We start from the raw sequence: 17,935 nt of genomic DNA, 5'->3' as shown, positions 1-17,935 counted from the left end.
TTTAAAGAATATGGGATATTTTCTAAGATTTCACCTTTTTTGGGGTTTCTTTAACAAGGGCCTGTCTTCCTCGGTTTCAAACACCTCTATGCGTTCTGCGCTGGGTACCAGCCCAGCATTTCAGCAGTTTGGAGTTTATGTTTCAGTAACCTCTGGGAGGTGAGCCAATAAGCCAGACTTGACTCATATTGAGTGTCCTGATGTACTAAGGGGACATGTGGAAGAACAACATGCAGAAGAACTTAAAAGTGCAAGATTTGTTTTTTTCTTTTCCCAGCTGTCTTCTTACAAGAACATAAGCTAGGTAAAAATTCCCTTTCTCTGCTGATTAGATAAACATCATAATATGGCACAGGTTAATACATGTTTGCCTCTGCTGCCACAGTAGGCAATTAATGAAATGTTTTTTGTTCCCTATGGTAACACACACACAAATAAACACAGTGCACCTAAAAGAGGCTGGAAAGTAAAATAACCTAACTCTCTCTCCTATCTTATATTCTGACCTGCATGAGATGCTGTATAAAACAGGCACAGAGCCACGGTACTGTCTGCATCTGGAGAAGACTCTGCCCACTAACTTCCAGGTTATGGAAGGAGCACATTCCGCATCGCCAAGAGGACACAGAAAACCAAGAATAACATCACTCAGAAATAAGTCTCTGGAAGTTCTGCAGTTACAGGGATTGACTGTGCGTGGTCACGAGTCTGTATCATGAGAAAGTCACTTTATTGCCCCCACTCAAACAACTCACCTTGCAGGTCAGTGACAAGCAAGCTCCCACTGGTCTTCTCATACACCCAGTGCTGGAAGGTGCAACACTTCTGGCCAGCCTCTGAGTCTCTTCTCAGGAAATTTACTTCCTTCCCATCCCTGACAGAATATTTCACAAATTCCCCAACCAGCTCCTCCTCCACTGTAGCATAGGGGATATTATTGGCAGGGCGATGAACAAGAAAAATAGGAATGATCCTGAAATCAAGGGATAAAAACTAGTGAGACCCAGAGAGTTCTGTCAATGAAGGAGTAAGAAACAAAGTGGCCAGTGATCTCAGAGAGTGAAGGAACAGCCACCAAGTCTAAACCAAGCTAGGAGACATCTGGATAAGATTCAGATTCCCAGGTCTCTCTAGAACATAATTGCATTCTACTCTATGTGCTTATTTCTTTGGATTATTTACTCAGATGTAAACTTTTTCAAATCATACTTTCTAATGTTGTCCTACTACATCCTAAAACTTAAACTTTGTACAATAAAGAGTGCTTGCTTATTTTGAAGTATCACTGCTTTAGCTGCTCAGTCTGACCGATACACGATTCGGTCTTTCTGAGGTGTTACGCACCTGCAGATTTGATCCTCTCCAGAAGGTGCTTTGCCCAAAACCAGTCTACGTTGTGGACTTCTCAGACTAGACTTCTAAAACCTGACACATCCAAAATTAGCAAACACTTTTGATAATGAAAATTCAAAGCAACTACTTTACCAAAAAAGTAAGAGAAAACAAGAAAGTCTCTGAAAAGAGTATTGGATTCTTAAGATGAGCTGGCCCAAGTGAAAATCTAAAATTTGACGATTCTCAGGCCTTGGCAAAGTTTGGATCCAGCTCAGAAAACTTCAGCTAGTTCATTATGAAGTTTTCAGGAAACTGCAAATCTGACAACATTTGTTTCATTTTATTCCTTTAGAAATTGAGCTAGCTTAGCCAGAGACACTTACAAAGTTTTTCAGTAATACAGGCTAGGTCCATCATGTCTAAAGATGCACCGTGCCAAAAACTCACATCCAGATTCAAATAAAATTTTGCTTTTTCATAGTCTTCCTAGAGAGAAAGACTGAATGTGAAGTGATAATGAGAATAGTCAGGAAGGAAGTGTCTGTCTCACTGGCAACATGAACTTGCTGTCTGGAAAGCAGTGTTCTGCCTCACAGACAGACTTCTGTTTGTACTCAGACAACTCAGCAGTCCTATAGGCAGCACTCTGACTACAGCATAAATCTCCAAATTTAAAAATTTAGAGTAAGCAAAAAAGTAACATCAGTGTGGATTAGAGTGGAATTTAATACTGCTCTGAGATAAGGTAATTTTGGAAAGCCATTCAGCTGGAGCTGGTAACAGAACACAACCGTATTTCACCAGCGAGCTCACGAGAGCTCCTAGCAGAACCTCGGAGCAAATGGGGGAACTGACTGCACCACAAAACGGGGTTCTAATTACTTGCTTTCTTACAAACAGTCTGATCTCTTAGAGCAACACTGCCAAAAGGGTTGTGTAGTAACTTCCAGACACACTTGTACTGCTTTAAAACTAACTCTGGAGAACGCGGATGACTTTTCTCTTGCTTTATTTCTCTTATAAAACATTACAAGGAATGTAACTTCTTTTAAATACAAGTTTGATCTGACAAGGGCTGGCTAGGAGAAAGGAACCTAGCCTTAAAATTCTGAAATTAAGAAGCAAACCAAAAGCATATGCGCATCATCTCTTTCTGCTCCTGGCTGCTGCCTTCCAGCCAATTGTTTCGAATATAGCACCAGATCTGAACCTCCCGTGTGCCTGTTATTGGCACCAGACTTGGTCTTTGTAAGGTACGTGCTCTCTCATCGTACCAAAACTAGAGGTTATATCCCGTGCCTGGAGAAACCTCTCAAACACCAATTTTGCCGAGAGCAATATATTTCCAGAAAAGAAGCTGATTTGCACAAGCATTTTCCATGAACGATTTCACTGCCAGCTCCATTACTATTTCTAATCCTGAAATTAGGTTGCTTTAAGGCACCATTTCAGAGGCTGTGTTTTAAGTGGTCCTTTTTTCCAGGGAACCAGTGCAGCTGAGCAGATTTTGTGTCTTCTAAACAGGGATAGGAGATTTAGCCTGCTGTTGAGCACATAGGTCTTATCCTTGAAGCAAGGCAGATGGAATTTCAACCATCCATTGCAAATTTAACTCTACACAGTAGCCTGACACTGGAACAGCAAATCCTTTGAAAAAGATCTATTACCAAATCCTCACCGTGCCACTTCCCAGCCTCAGAGGCAGAGGTGAACCTGTACTGAGCTACTGGTCTGATGCACACGTATGTGGGAAATGAAAAACTTCTGGTATGAAATAAAGCAGTCTTTGGGAAAATCTAGCATCAGAGATGGGCTTTCTGGCTTAAGCCTCTCTTTACACAGAAAACTTGGCTAAGGAGTGACTTCATACCAGCTTCAGAATGATCATGATTTCTCTCAAGATTTCACTTTTAATAGGAAGTTGGAATAGGACTTACTCCTTACTACAGTTACTGGATGACACTAGTAGTATCACCTACTTGTGTTACTTCACTAACATGAATAATTTCCTCTAAATTAATATCAAAATCATGCCTTCTGCCTGCTATTTACTGTCTTTACTCCTTATTATCCTTCTCTAATGGAAATGGAATCTCTCTCACCACCTTGATACTCAGCATTATTTAGGTGATGATTCCAGCTGTAACACTATTCTCAGGATTTCTCTTTCTTCTTCTTTAGTAATTACTCCTAGCAGCCAGTGGGCAGCTGTGGCATAGGACAATATACATACGCATACGTGTACATGTATATAAAATACGTATATATACTCACTCTGGTACTTCCCCAAAGCCCTCCAAGGGTTCAGCTTCAGCTGCATATATCTTTGCATACTCCCTTGCAGTATTTTGGACATAGCACTCCTATATTACAGACAGATACGCTTATGGAATATTACTCAAAACATTTAACAGGTCATCTCTTCAAACATTTGCAAGACAGCTTTTCCGCCCAAATCTTGCTTACAGAGGACAAGGGGAGCTTACCTGCAGTGCTAGTTTGTAGTTCTTTTGGACTAGATCGTCCTTACTCTTGGTCCCATACGTGATAGCGTTATGCACTTTGAGAACACAGGGGTGGCCAGGGCTGAAGACTGGCATGAGGCCTTGCATCACTTTACTTCGGAAGGCTTTCCGGTGCATGCCTTCACCAAAGTGAAGCTCTTCTGTAGCTATTATTCCATGCAGGTTCCCAGCAAAATAGCTGTCACTGATGAAATCTTCTCTGAACATGAGCTGCATGAACTCAATTTCTTCCACACCTAAAACACAACACCACTTTGTTCTGCACAACGTCCTTCTGCAGTCACATCGAAAGGGGTGGACAGGGGAAAAAAAATGCATCTCTCCATGGAGTATTAAAGAAAATGCTCAAGGTCACAGAATACGTGGCCTCACTTGTGTTAATATGGGGTTGGGACCCTGCTCCTCTACATGCAGCTTGTGGCCTGTACCGCCTGAAGGCAGCATGGAGAAAGGTGACAGTTCAGGTTCATAAGGAAAGAATAGAGTGTAGCAAACAAAAACTAGAGGTAAAGACAACAGAAGCTGGTTTTAAAACTATTGGGAGAGTTGTAAATTGGAGCTTCAAATGAATGTGAAGTCAAGCTGACTAGGAGGCACTGAGAGGATACAGAGATCCTGCCCGCTCTGCTTTGCTGGGAAGACAGAGGCAGTGATAAAGCTAACGTGCAGCAGGGTATGTAAACATGAATTTAAAAGTGGAACACAGTTCTGAGCCCAGTGTGCTCAGAGCACACTCTTCCGAAGCTAGCCTGTCTTTTCAGAAAAGCCAGAAGTTGCTTGTACAACCAGAGCTTGGTTTAGCTTTCAGCTTGGAATCTTTTCAGGGAAAGATTCTGCCAACATGTTTGCAAAGGCACTCAGCTGAAAGGTCTCAATCCTGTCTAGTACAACCATGATGGAAGCGTGCCTTTCTTCATGTGGTGCCAACCACATTCACTACCTTCGCTCCAGTTCTGCAAATTGGCATGTTAAAATGTTTATTTCTTTTCATTCTGGCAAGCACCAGCTTAAAAACAGGTTCATTAGCAAAGGTAGAAGAAAATAACAAGATTTTTATCTCATAAGTGATTTTGAATAAGACCCACGTTTCTATAAATGACCATGTCAGCTTCAATCAAAAAGCAAATGTATCAGTTCCAGTGATCTTTATATTCAAGAGAAACTGGTACAATAATATTTCTCTTATGCCCCCAACTGTGGATTTTGAAGGTACCAGTAGCATAAGAATGTGTGCCTAAGTTTGATACAGCTGAAATCAAGCTGGATTATGGTTTTCACCCTTTTAAATGATCACTGGAATACAAATGGAAAAAAAAATACAGGGGGAAAAAGAAGTGGTTAAGGTTAAGCACTGAGAGAAACTAAAAAATTCTAGCTGCACTTCAAGTCTCTCTCATCACAACATTTCAAGGAACACCAGTGGAAAAGATAAATAGGAGAACAAAAGGGTACACTATGCAGAAATGAGGTCCTTCCAGCTCCCCTTTGTAGCTACCTCTGGTTTGGACTCTGCACACTCTTGCACAGTTTGACGCACAGAGGAAACAGTGCACATATAAAGCTAAAATTAGAAGGCTCCTTAACTCCACCTAAAAGTCTCTGTTGATCAAAAGTTATACAGTGCTGTTACATGAAAAGTCCTGTCTTCACTTCAACAAGGAACTAAATGTTTAATTTTATTCTTCTAGAAAAAGAAAGACGAATCAATTGGCCGAATGAAGTACCTGGTTAGCACAGTGTGTTCAGAAATGATAAACCAATTTGCAATGCAATGTCTATCTTTAGCTGCAGCACAGCAAGACATATGCCGAGTGTGATTAAACACAAGTTAACATATGGGGAAAGCATTCCAAATCTTCATGCCTGTCTTTCTCTTGGAGTAAAGTTACATAGCAGGTGACTTGCAAAGACCATGGGTTCAAACACCACTGGCACGTTTTCCTGCCAAAAGAGCTCTCAGCACCCTGTGTGCCTCTGTGTCTCTGCAGGATGCGACGCAGCGCTGCTTCACTGTTTACTGTATGTCAAGTGCAGGTGCATCACGCTCACAAGAAGCTACACAGTCAAGTTCAAATCAATAGTTTGTCACAGCAGCTACTCCATCACCCTGCACAAACCATTCCATCTGACTTGAGGGTATTTCACCTCCAAAACTCCCACAAATTAAAGCTAATTTTATGTTTGATGGTACAGCAAAGGTGAGTGTGCAACGGGAAAGACAATACTGATCAATGGTTTCAAGGGATTCCCATAGTTTCCCATGGGATAACTGTCCAAATGTCTCAGTCTGGTTATATTTTTTCAGCCTTTAGTCCATTCGGAAATCAGAAAGAACAAAGATTTGAGCACACATTCAAGCAGATGCGTGTACTTACCTTCACAATTCTGAAAACTTGAGAGATGTTCCAATACTACACAGAAACAAAGAAACAGATTTCACAGTAAAAAAATATGAATGGAAACAGCCATTGTCATTATTATTTATTAGATTTATAAACTAGGATTTACCTTCAGAAGTCAGATTAAACTCAGCAGTCACCTTTCCATACACATTACTCAAGCAGCAATAATACATTCCCTGGTCTTTGTTGCTGGCTTTAGCTATTGCCAAAGAGACGGGAGAGTCATCCTGGGCACTGGAACAGAATATGTTAATTTTCCACATTAATACTTTCAAAAGACCTTTCCTGATTATTCCATGTATCTCTCCTCCTGTCCCTGGAATTTCTGTCACTCTCTGCAAAGACTGATTCAAATATGATGCAAGTAGGCAAAATATTTTATTTCACCCTTCCTAGAAGCATTCAGCCTGTTATGTGTTTCACAGTAAATGATTCTACTACACTCTGAGAGAAAAGTACCCCAATCCCATCTAAAAATAATCAAATCACACCAAAAGGCATTCTAATATTCCTAGCAATATCATGGCCAAACAGATACAGTACGAACACATAAATGTCCCCATTTGTTGTATGCCCAAAATGTTGTGTGCTCTTCCTCAGTCAGCTTCCTTTGCTCTTCCCGTTTTTCACGCCGGCTACTTGCTCTCTCACGTCTGCGTGTGCACGTTCCCAAAGAGATGTTCCTAGCAGGATGCAATGACACATGAAGCCAGTGACAGTACCTGCAGACCCAAGCTGGCTCTGGCAGCTACAAAACCACGCTGAAACTGTGCTGTGCTGAGCAAGAACTCCTCTGAGACCACCAAAGTTTTCACACGTACCACAGCGGGGTCCGTGGAAGTATTTATGAGCAAAGCAGATAATCCATGCAGGGATTATGGAGACCTGCCCATTGTGCTGTTAAGCTTTTGTGAAGGGAACCAGTGAAGGTGTGCACAGTCTTGCTGGCAGCGTGAAGTTTCATGGTACTGTGGCACACTGGAGAACGTATTTATCCAACCACAGTTTGTAAATTAAATTCCTTGGCATTAATATTACTAGCACTGTGCATTCTTCAATGCGTTTCCACGTGTCGATAGGCAATAAAAATTCAAAGATTTGTTGCCTAATTTCCTGTAAACATCCCCTATTGAAAGTGAAAGCTAAGATGTACCACACCAGGTTATGTATTTCTGTAGATTGATGTATATTTCCAAAAGGAAAAACAGTGCTTGGGTACACACAAAACAACTAGTGAGATTGTGATGGTGGTGGAAAGGAGACCTCTGCTGAACTCTACCGAATGTTTCTGAAGTGAAAACTGTAATTAGGAACCTCTCTTACTCTCAATCTCCATTATATATTTCACTTTCAGGCCAACATTTCGAAATATATCTATTCTATTTGGTTAAAATGAAAGTATTTTAATGTTATCACATATTTTACTTGTTATGACTGCAAAAACTGATAAATTTGATCTCTCTGCACTGTTTATTTGTTACAACACTGCAAAATTATTTAGCAGGTAATGATATGTACTAATATTACAATGGATATTTTAATACAATAACCAAAATCAGTATAGTTAAACAAGAATCAGAATGACACGGGAAGTTTAACCAACTCATGCAACTTTTTCTCTCCCCTGAAAAGAACACCTTAGAAGATGCCTTCCTACAAAACTTTTCAATTTTTTCAGAATTATGCATTCTGATGGAAAAAGTTTCTTTTTTTGCTTTGGTTAATTTTAATTTTTTATTTTTGAAACATTATAAACAGATATTAAGAGCTATGTGATAAGAATGTCATTACTGCTCCGGAAGAAAATAACTCATTTCATAGAAATGGAGTTTCAATAAAAGCTGGAAAAGATCCTGATAAAGGCCTTAAGAAGCTTTTATTTCCACTCTTCTCATTGCAGTGCCTCTAGCCACGCAGAGTCAGGTTAACTGGCTGGGTTGAGGGGAGAGATCATTCTTTCTTAAATACACCTCCCCTCGTTTAATCCAATCAGCTTCAAGTTCCACTTGATACCAAATATCCATAGACTCACAGAGTGGTTTGGGCTGGAAAGGACTTTCAAAGATCATCCAGTTCCAACCCCCCTGCCACGGGCAGGGACACCCTCCACTACACCAGGTTGCTCAAAGCCTCATCCAACCTGGCCTTGAACACTGCCAGGGATGGGGCAGCCACAGCTTCTCTGGGCAGCCTGGTCCAGTGCCTCACTCCCCTCGTCATAAATTTCTTCCTTATGTCCAATCTAAACCTGCCCTCTTCAATTTCAAACTTGTCCCTTGTCCTGTCACTACAGACCCTGGTAAAAAGCCCCTCTCCATCTTTCTTGTAAGCCTCCTTTATATGTTGAAAGGCCAGAAGAAGGTGTCCCCTGAGCTATCGCTTCTCCAGGCTGAACAACCCCAACTCGCTCAGCCTTTCCTATGGCAGAGGTGTTCCAGGCATTGGGTCATTCTCACGGCCTCCTCTGGACCTCCTCTAATAGGTCCATGTCTTTCTTGCACTTGGCACCCCAGAACCGGACACAGTACTCCAGGTGGGGTGTCATGAGTGCAGAGTAGAGGAGGAGAATCACTTCCCTTGACCTGCTGGCCACACTTCTGATGCAGGCCAGGACATGATTGGATTTCTGGGCTGTAAGTGCACATTGCCAGCTCATGTCCAGTTTTTTGTCCACTAGTATCCCGAGTTGCTCTCTGCAGGGCTGCTCTCAATCCATTCATCTGCCAGTCTGTATTCCTACCGTGCATTAATCATGCCAAGCTCTACATTGCATGTGAGTTGTTCTGGCAATTCCCTTCCACCACACGTGGACAGACAGCCTCCCACGTTAACCACGCGAGTTCACGTTGTACGGCTGGGTGGGGAGGTTCAAACTTCATTTGATCTTTTACAGTACTTGAAAGTTGGATGAGACTGGTTATGAACAGGCTGAGAGGAATTACTGGTGATGGAGTGGAAACTATGACCAATATTAATGCACTGTATGACAATAACACTTCTTAATTACTCTGTTTAAACTTATTTTTGCACCTATCATAAGAATCCTCTTAACAGGTACAAGAGGGAATCACTGGCATATTTTCCCAAAAGCTGTTCAGAAACTACCAGTTCTTCAGAAACATTCACTCACCTTCTCTGCAGTCGAGCTAGTAACTTGGAATCTTTAGTCCATGTAATGGTGGAGTCGCCATAAATGTCACCAAACTGACAGCACAGCTTAATATTTCCAGAGCAGTCAGGGAACAAGTCAGCTTGGATTTTCTTCAGCAGCTTGGGAGCTTGAAACAGAAGAGCCACAGTTTAGGATCAGAAGATAATGATATTGTTTTGGCATTTTAAAGGAATCTCAGAATGATTCGCAGATGTTAAGAATATGAATCTGACAACACTGACAAATAAGATTTCTTCTGATACGGAGGTTTTAAAAGACTGATTTGGTGCCCCACACAGCCAATGGAAATGTTTTCAGTGCAAAGACTTTTTGAAGTTATGGAACAGGACCCAAGGGAAGTTCTAGCCTGAAAAGCATCGACATAAAATAATTACTTAATCAAAACACCTTCTCTCTGACTAAAGAACCAGCTGCTTTTATCAGTAAAAAAAGACACCACAAAGGTACAGCATGCCATACAGTTACCCAATGAGAAGTCATATCACTTGAATACTTGTAACAAGTAGATTTTTTTAACTGATCACAGCCTTTGGGAGAAAAGACTTTAAGTCCCATGAGATGCTCCATCTCGAGGGTCTTCTTGGAACATATCTAATGCACACTGCCAGAATGAGATTCTTTGCAAGATGCAGTGATGGCACCATTTCCTTTAAAATACAGTTGGAGGGAAGAATCCACACTTAGTGGTTAGATATTTACATTTGGTAATGTCGGTGATCTTTGCTTCCCTCTTCAGTTTAAAAGGATTAATTTCCTGCCTTTAAAGAAAGTCCCTACCTTTCCAGCCATAGGACATGGTTCTTTTGCTAAACATTGACCATCATGCAGAAAAAATCCAAGAATCACTCAGGTTACAGAAAGGGAGCACTCTGCCCAGTCTGGGGAAGCTCCTCATAACTTGGTTCTCTCCTAAGACTTGTTTTCTGGCTCATAAAACACTCCAGTGTCTTCTGCACATGGGCACGGTGTGAGCGGGAGGATGGAGGGTACTTGGAAAAACAGGGGAACCAACATATACTTAGGGAACGGTTTGGGGATCATGACATATCCCTGGGCTCAATGAGACACTCCTGCTGGAGGTAAGGGATGTAAAATGCAAGATGTTTAACTACTGTGTTAATTCTGAGCTGCTGCACTCTGAATGAGCAGGCATGACACATCTCCCTCGGGAATCCCATTCCAGCAGTCTAACTTTCCCCATCTAATGCCGAAGGAATGCTGGATCCATCTCGAAGGGTCAGGCACCTGGGATTCACTGCTATGTTTAACTTGTAGTCACTTAAGTCCTTAGGCCTAAGAATCTTGCTGAATCAGGGCTAAAATGACACAGAAAGTATGTGACAGAACTGTAAATAGAACTAACGGCTCCAGATTCCCTGCCCTAACCACAAAGTTGTCCCTCCTGCAGCTGAAAATAATACAAAAGAGAACACTGAGCATACACCAGACTAACCACACCAACCTTCCCACAACGCTGGGCAAAGGTCCACACAATTCTGCGAAGTACAAACATACATTCATTTCCATCTAGACCAAAGCAGATCAGAAGCAGGTTAAGAAAACTCAGTCTTCTGTGATGCAAGCCTGAATGCTTAAAACATTCTTCAAGCACAGCCTCAGGTGCACGGAAAAAGATCAGGCATTTCTCAGAACTGCCATTTGCCTGCTCTGCTTTGAAGGAATGTGTCTCTCCTCCCACACGTGTGGTTCTCTGGCAACGGACGCATCTTTGAGCAGAGAGAAGCTTGGGGTTTTTTAAAATGCGATTGAAAAAGCAGAACTCTCACTGTAATTACATCTCTGAAGAGCTTCACAGTTCTGTAGCTTACCTTTAGTCACTGTTCAGTCTTGTTCTGATCTATTAAATTATTTTATGATGTGAACATGAAATGTTATGTCAAAAGGTAAAAATAAGACCTTGGTCCTTGCAAAGCATCCATAGAAACCACAAATACCTCATCTGTCTAACTGTTACCCAGTCTGCATCTTGGTTACCTGTTCACAACCTCCTAGGGACTCTGACAAGCACCCTGAACCCCACTTCAATCACCTTTTCCATGCCAGTTGAATACCGCTCATTTCGTCAGAGTGAAAAGGAACGCGGAACCAGCCATCCCTCATCAGGCAGGACTCCAAACCACTATGTTTATCGGGGCACTCTACTAGCAACAATAACACTGGGCTAGTAATAAAGCCATCTGGTAACCAGGAGAGGGTAATGGCTTCTGGGAGCCACGGTGTTGGAGCATAACTGGGAACACAGCCCTGCAGGAACGTAACAACACGGGCCTGCAGGAGCTCTGTGGTGCGTGGCTACGTGGGACCATTAGCCTACACATCCATGAAAAGTTACTCGAAGAGACAAATGAAAAAGTAACTATTTCAAACAGGTTAAAAACTCCCTAAATTTAATATGTTTGTCAGCTAGGGGGAGGATGTTAGGGAGAGTTCAGCTCTGTGGCACGGGGACAGCACCAGTTACTAAGTTCACAGAACTGGGAATTAGCACCAGTGAGGGTAAGCATGCTTAACAAGTTTGAATTTCATCCTGTAGCCAGAACGATGCGAAAGGACAGAAATGAAAATCAGTTTTCTCCTACCTTTGCTCTCCTTTTTCAAAATCAGTTTCCTTTGCTCTTTTCTATCTTCTTTATGAATCATGCCTGCCTCACTCTTCCCAGGCTTTTTAACACAGCCAGGCTCCTTGCTGACATTGCCTCTCTCCTCCAGGCGGGGTTTTTTGGACAGTGTTGCTGGCGGCAATTTCTTCTTAGCCCCAGTAGTTAAATGCCCACTCTTTGCTGTGTCTTTTTTACATTTGATGGGCTCAGGCTCAGCAACCGCTGGTGATGTCTGGCAGGATTTTGGCCTTTCTTGGTTTCTCGGCCTTTCCACATTGACCGGGAATGGATCACACGTGGTCAACGCTAAGGAGGATGGCTGAGTTCTGCTGTAGGGTGGTTGCTCTTGAAAATACTGGTTGCTCCCCGAATCAACTGGTGGCATATTAACTAAACCACTTACTACGCTCTCTGATGTCATGACTTCTTCATCTTTGCCATCCTCAGCAGACTTAACTGACTTATCAGCCTCAGTTAGCTTGCTGAGAGAGATCAAGTCAGGACAGGACGGCTTAGTGCTAATGTTCATAATCTGTCTCTGAGCCTTGGAGCCAGTTAAAGTGTGCAAAGAAGACTTTGTTTCAGCTTCATCTGAGTTATATTCAACAGCTCTTTGAATCTCTTGTTTACTTTCACACAAGACTGCTTCCTCCTTATTTTCTTCAGGTACCCTATGGAACTGATCCTGCAATGCTTTGCAGAAAGTTTCCAACTTACTCCAGTTTTCCTCTACCTTGACTGCAGTTTGTGTGGATGCAGTTTGCACTGGGCCAGGATTCCCCACTGCTGATACACTGGTAAGAAGGCCCTCTGACTGGCTCACCGGTGTGCAGAACGGCAATGTCTCTCTTACAGCCTGTTGTTGGATATCTGGCTGATTGGTGATGCCTCTATGACCCTCGTTTGCTCTGCTGTGGTACCCATTTTGAGCCTCTCTAGGCAGTGGGGCACTAAGTGATGTTACACTTCCAGATGCATACGTGTGCTTTTTTGAAGAATCTGTTTTTAACTCTTCATCAGACTTGAAAGTGCTGTCAACAAAAAATACATGTTGTTCTGATGTATTGTGAGGGGAAATTGCAGTCTGACTCCCTGAAACATGACTAACTCCTGAGTCACAGGAAGTTTCAGCCCTTTGTTCATCACCTATGCAAGTCTCTCTCTGTTCTCCTGTTTTACTTGACTGATATCTGGGCACATCTACACAAAAATCTCTTAAAAATGGATCCTCAGAAGAGGGGGTGAATGCCACTTCTTGTTTTTCTATTTCTGTCAGTTGGTCTACGTTTTGGGGTAGATTCTCATGTGTTATGGTTTCAGGAGTCTTAATTAAACCAGGCAATTGCATTAGGTAACTGTGTTTCTGTACATTAGAAACAACTCGAAAATCTTGACAGTCATTATTTTTTGAAAGATGACAACTGTCAGAAATAGTGTCATTTTGTGCATTCAAGTCTGAGTGATTTCCTCTTTCTTGTAAATTCTCTTCATAACTTTTGTGTATGGTGTTAACAGAAGAGTGTTCTTCATGTGTGAACTGAGTGGTATTTTCACTGGGGCAAGCATCTTTCTCTTTGGGGAAATAAGCCAGTTCTTTTCTTGCTGGATAACAGTCCCTAAAATGACATCCTTTACCGGTTACGGGCTCATTTATCACAGATATGTTGTGCTCAGTATGAAGTAATTGTCCAGTTGTCCCATGTGATTTATCTGACACGTAAGCCGGGTTTTCTTTGTCACATGCTAAATTACTACTCTGTGCACTTTTTAATCTTGGAGGAGAATCTGCCCCACACGTTTGGGAGGCACTATTAACGGTAAGCTTTCCTTCCCAAGGAACAGTCATTTGGATAGATCCATTGCTGTCAGTTAACGTTTGATTTGGCTTCTGCTCCAAGCACTCCCCTGTATTTAGGATGATACCATCCACTGAAACACAAGTGGATGGTGTTTCTGTTGCGTTTCCAGTGCTAGAATCTGGACATAGACCACTTGTTTCTACCACTTGTGCAAGGCGAATGTTTCCTATGGATGCACTATTACATGCTTCATCTGTTTTAAGCAGAATATCAGAAATATTGCTCTCTTCTTTCTCTGTTCTTTGTATACTGTCTGGCTGTGTAATAGGTTCCTGCTCTTCTATCACATTTATTGGCAAAGGACGATCAGAACAGATCTCCTGCACAAAGTTCAGGTCTGTGACTTTGGTACCTGTCGGCCTAATTTCTGAACTTGTGATCCCCCAGTTTTCAAGTGGGATTTGATAGTCTGAGTCATCTTCACGAAGAAGTTTCCAGAGCTTGTCATGCACTGCAGATACATCAGCATCTCCTTTGCACTCGGGTTCTCCAGATTCCAGGACTGACTTGGGATTAGCTTCAAACTGAGACTCATCACATGATAGACTGCAGGGAATATCTGTGTCGTTGCTCTTCTGGAAGTCAAAACTATATTTTTGCTCTTCCTCCCTTGGCTCATCACACAGCTTTGCAGAAGAGAGAACAGCACATAAACTTTCTTGTTTGTCAGGAACAGAGTCCATATCCCATAAAGGAAAAGGTGAAACGTCATTCTTTGATTTGTTTCCATCACTAATAATATTAATTCCTTGTTCACAGAACACTTGTTGGTGACAACTTTCTCTCTTATCACAAGGAGCATGGTCTTGAGAATAGGTCTGTAAATTTGCATTTTTTGCTCGTAATGTCTTTTCAGTACAGAGCATATCTGAAGCGGGATGGATAGTTCCTGCACTCTCAGAAGTCATGAAGATGCCTTCCTTTTCTATTTCAGGCTCCATACAAAGTCTGTCACAATTCTGGGTAAAGACTTTAAGATCAGCAGCTTGATTCTACAAAGAAGAAAAAAAGAGAAATGTAATTAAAAAATAGAATTGCTGCTTGACACAGACCTGAACTAGAGTCCTGGCTTGAAATGTACTTTTTTTTTTTTTTTCCTCCCAGTATTTGTCAACAGTCAAGTTTCTGACTTGTAGCTATCAACCTCATGGACTGAAATCAAACTCCTGGGTCTTAACAGTCTTGAACTCTGTAAGTTTCAGATCTGGATCCAAATGGTGAGAAATATAAAATTTAATCAAGATGAGGATCAATGACTGATATAGTCCAGCTAGTTAAAAACAGATAACATCAAATCAAATCAAATCAAATCCTATCTATGCCTTTTGCTAACAGCCGGAGCATCCCACCAAACTTACGTAATTATTACATAATTCAAACTGATGCAGTTCTGGAGCTACTCAGACCAGTTTTTTGGGAGCTTGCCTTTCCCTTTGCTTCCATCATGGGCATTGCTAAGTTTCACAAAGATGCTTTCTTACTATGTATCAACCTTGAAAAGTTGCAGAGAATGCACCCCACCTCTGCCACACTAGGTATTTCAGAGAAAATTAACATCTCTGGGTCGGTTTTAGGCCGTCTTTGAAATCTGTCTTTGCTCAGCTCTTGACTCCTTGAGGTAACAAGTCTCGCTTCAAACAGAGTGCCAGAGATCATTCCAGCTCTTGCCTCTGTCCCAGTAGTAAGGAATTGCTCAGTATAAGGCATATTCAGCCCTCCTCTAGCAATGAGACATGCATTGCAACCTTAGGGGTACTGCTGGGAAAACTGGGGCAGGAAGTAAAAACCCACATTCCTCCTGCATCTCCTTTATTCTTCTACATCAAAATATTCCACATTGTCACTTTATGTAGAAACAATCCATTCCTCAATTAAACTAACTGAGGAAACTGAACTGAATTTATGCGAGGAGTTCAGACCTTATTAAAGAGAACAACTGCCTGATGTCTGGGCTTGCGCGGGGTGCAGAAAGCGCTGCCATCTGCCTGGCGTACAAAATCTGTTAAAGTGTTCACCATTCCCCTCAGAACTGAGCCTTCACTCCGAAATTATTCTTCCAGTGTCCCTGCCAAGCTGTTGTTCTCCAGGATTTTCTCCAGTCCTCTTCAGCACTAAATCAGTTCCGTGGAGGTGGTGAGCACGTTTCACCCATATAGTAAATCCTAGATGGAGAAGCCTACAATTTTCCACCAGACAAAAATACATTGTTTCCTAAACGAATTATGCTTTATGCTTTTGGATACCATTCATTTGCCAGAACAATCTGTAAAAGTAGAGAGCAATTTAGTAGTCAACCTTTGAAAAAAAATATTTACTTTCAAATAGACATTAACAGGATATAACAACACGGACCTCATGAACTAGTCTGTACGTTTGACCATGTGTCTTTCTAGCAGTTGTCTGAAGCTTTGCACCTACTCCCAGCAGAAATGAAGAAATGCTAAAAAACATCAGAATGAGTTTAAAAACCACCGATATTTGCAGACATTTTTTAGCTTTTATCCAGCCCCAAACTCAACTTCATAACTGTTGTGTGTTGTTTTTTTCCCTGAGCCCCAGCTCCATCCATCGCTACTTGCTGACTCGCAATGACGCGCTGGAGGGCCGAAACGAACACCCGTGATACACAGCGGTGTACCCTCCGGGTGAGTCCTCCAGGCTCCAACAGCGCCGCAAAGGTGCGACGGACGCAGACACATGGGCCAGAGAGGCGATTCTGAAAAGCAGCAAGTGGTGCTACTGAGGGAAGGATATGTAGTGAAGGATTTCCCACGTGCTGCTCTGTGCTCAGGTGGCGGCAGGGGCTGCTCAGACACTAGGTGCTTAGTTTCCACAAGTTCATGGCAAAAGGATTACCGGCTGTAGTAAATATTGCTTTCCTTTTCTGGGCTGCAAAAGCCACCCACTTCAGCTGCAATTCCTTTCATCCTTTCTGTTTCGCCATTCAGCTTGAGTAGGATGTGGAGCTGACTACATGCTGTGGACAATGGGGAAGGAAGAGATATAGAAAATTGTTGTCAATGACTTTAACTGCCATTCCCACCCCAAGTACCATGCAGTTGCCACACTGTCTTCAAAACTCCTTGGCCAGTGCATACTTACCTAGAAACTCTGAGCCTAGGAACCTCAGCTCCACAACTGCAGTCCCCTCTGATTCCCAATCCCTTGGTCTTCTGCTCAAGTCTGCTCTGCAGGAGAAGGTGCCAGGCCCTGGGACTTTGAGTTTAGACACACACCTTCTCTCCTCTCCAGTCAAGGGGGATGTGAGCCTGGATGTGTCTCTACAGTCAGTTCCAGTCCTCTCCTCAGTCAGCTCTAAGCATTTGGTCTGAGCCTAGTGTTCCTCCTGCTGCTTCCACTTTCCCCTCAAAACTCTGCAAAGCAGAGCCACAGCAGCCTCGATCACAGCTTCCGCTAAAACTGCGGAATTCTCCCTAAGTATGTCAGACATGACCAGTCAGTCCCTGCCTGCTGTTGGTACGAAACTGGAAATACACAGATCTCCCATGCCCACCGCAAAGTGGGCTGGTAATTTCAAGGACCCTTTATCTACTGCCTGTGTCTGTCCATGTTGGCATCTGTCTCAAGCACTTACAGACATGGAGAGGTCGAAAAAGAGGAAGCTGAATAAGAGCTATAGTATTTCAAAGGACAGAAAGCAAGTTCTCTGCCTTTGACAACAACATAGAGCAACAGGCTGACACGCACAGCTGTCATGAGTCTGTGCTCTGAAGCAGCAAGGATTTTCCAATGGATGGATTTTTTGTGTGTCTCCCAGGAAAGACTGGAGCCAACTATAACACAGGTGACAAAAACGGATGTTATCTTTCTGCTAAGATTCCAAGCTGGAGGAGATTTGGATCCCAGCTTTGTCTGTCACAGGAAACAGATTTAGGCAAACTGCTTTTTCAAAATTCCAGCAAAAGAATGGTGAGTGGTGGCAAGTTGCACCAAGAGGGAGCAAGAATACATGTCTCATAAAAAATTATAACTGACTAGGTTTTGAGCTCAGATAACCAGA

The 17,935-nt window shown here is 42.4% G+C and overlaps 1 protein-coding gene across 1 annotated transcript in view; it reads right to left on the bottom strand.

The window, feature by feature from the left end:
* Nucleotides 1-17,935, bottom strand: part of ALPK2 (alpha kinase 2) — a 28,707-nt gene that overhangs the window by 6,514 nt on the left and 4,258 nt on the right. Inside the window, exons 2-8 of the mRNA XM_009992733.2 lie at nt 12,035-14,906; nt 9,393-9,540; nt 6,369-6,496; nt 6,236-6,271; nt 3,822-4,096; nt 3,610-3,698; nt 756-973 (exon numbers count right to left, since the gene is read on the bottom strand). Coding sequence (XP_009991035.2) covers nt 756-973; nt 3,610-3,698; nt 3,822-4,096; nt 6,236-6,271; nt 6,369-6,496; nt 9,393-9,540; nt 12,035-14,906 — 3,766 coding nt within the window. The remainder of the gene's footprint in view (nt 1-755; nt 974-3,609; nt 3,699-3,821; nt 4,097-6,235; nt 6,272-6,368; nt 6,497-9,392; nt 9,541-12,034; nt 14,907-17,935) is intronic.

The sequence above is a fragment of the Tauraco erythrolophus genome, chromosome Z (genome assembly GCF_009769465.1).
Source record: "Tauraco erythrolophus isolate bTauEry1 chromosome Z, bTauEry1.pri, whole genome shotgun sequence".
NCBI lineage: Eukaryota > Metazoa > Chordata > Aves > Musophagiformes > Musophagidae > Tauraco > Tauraco erythrolophus.
This window is presented reverse-complemented; position numbering and strand designations above follow the sequence as displayed.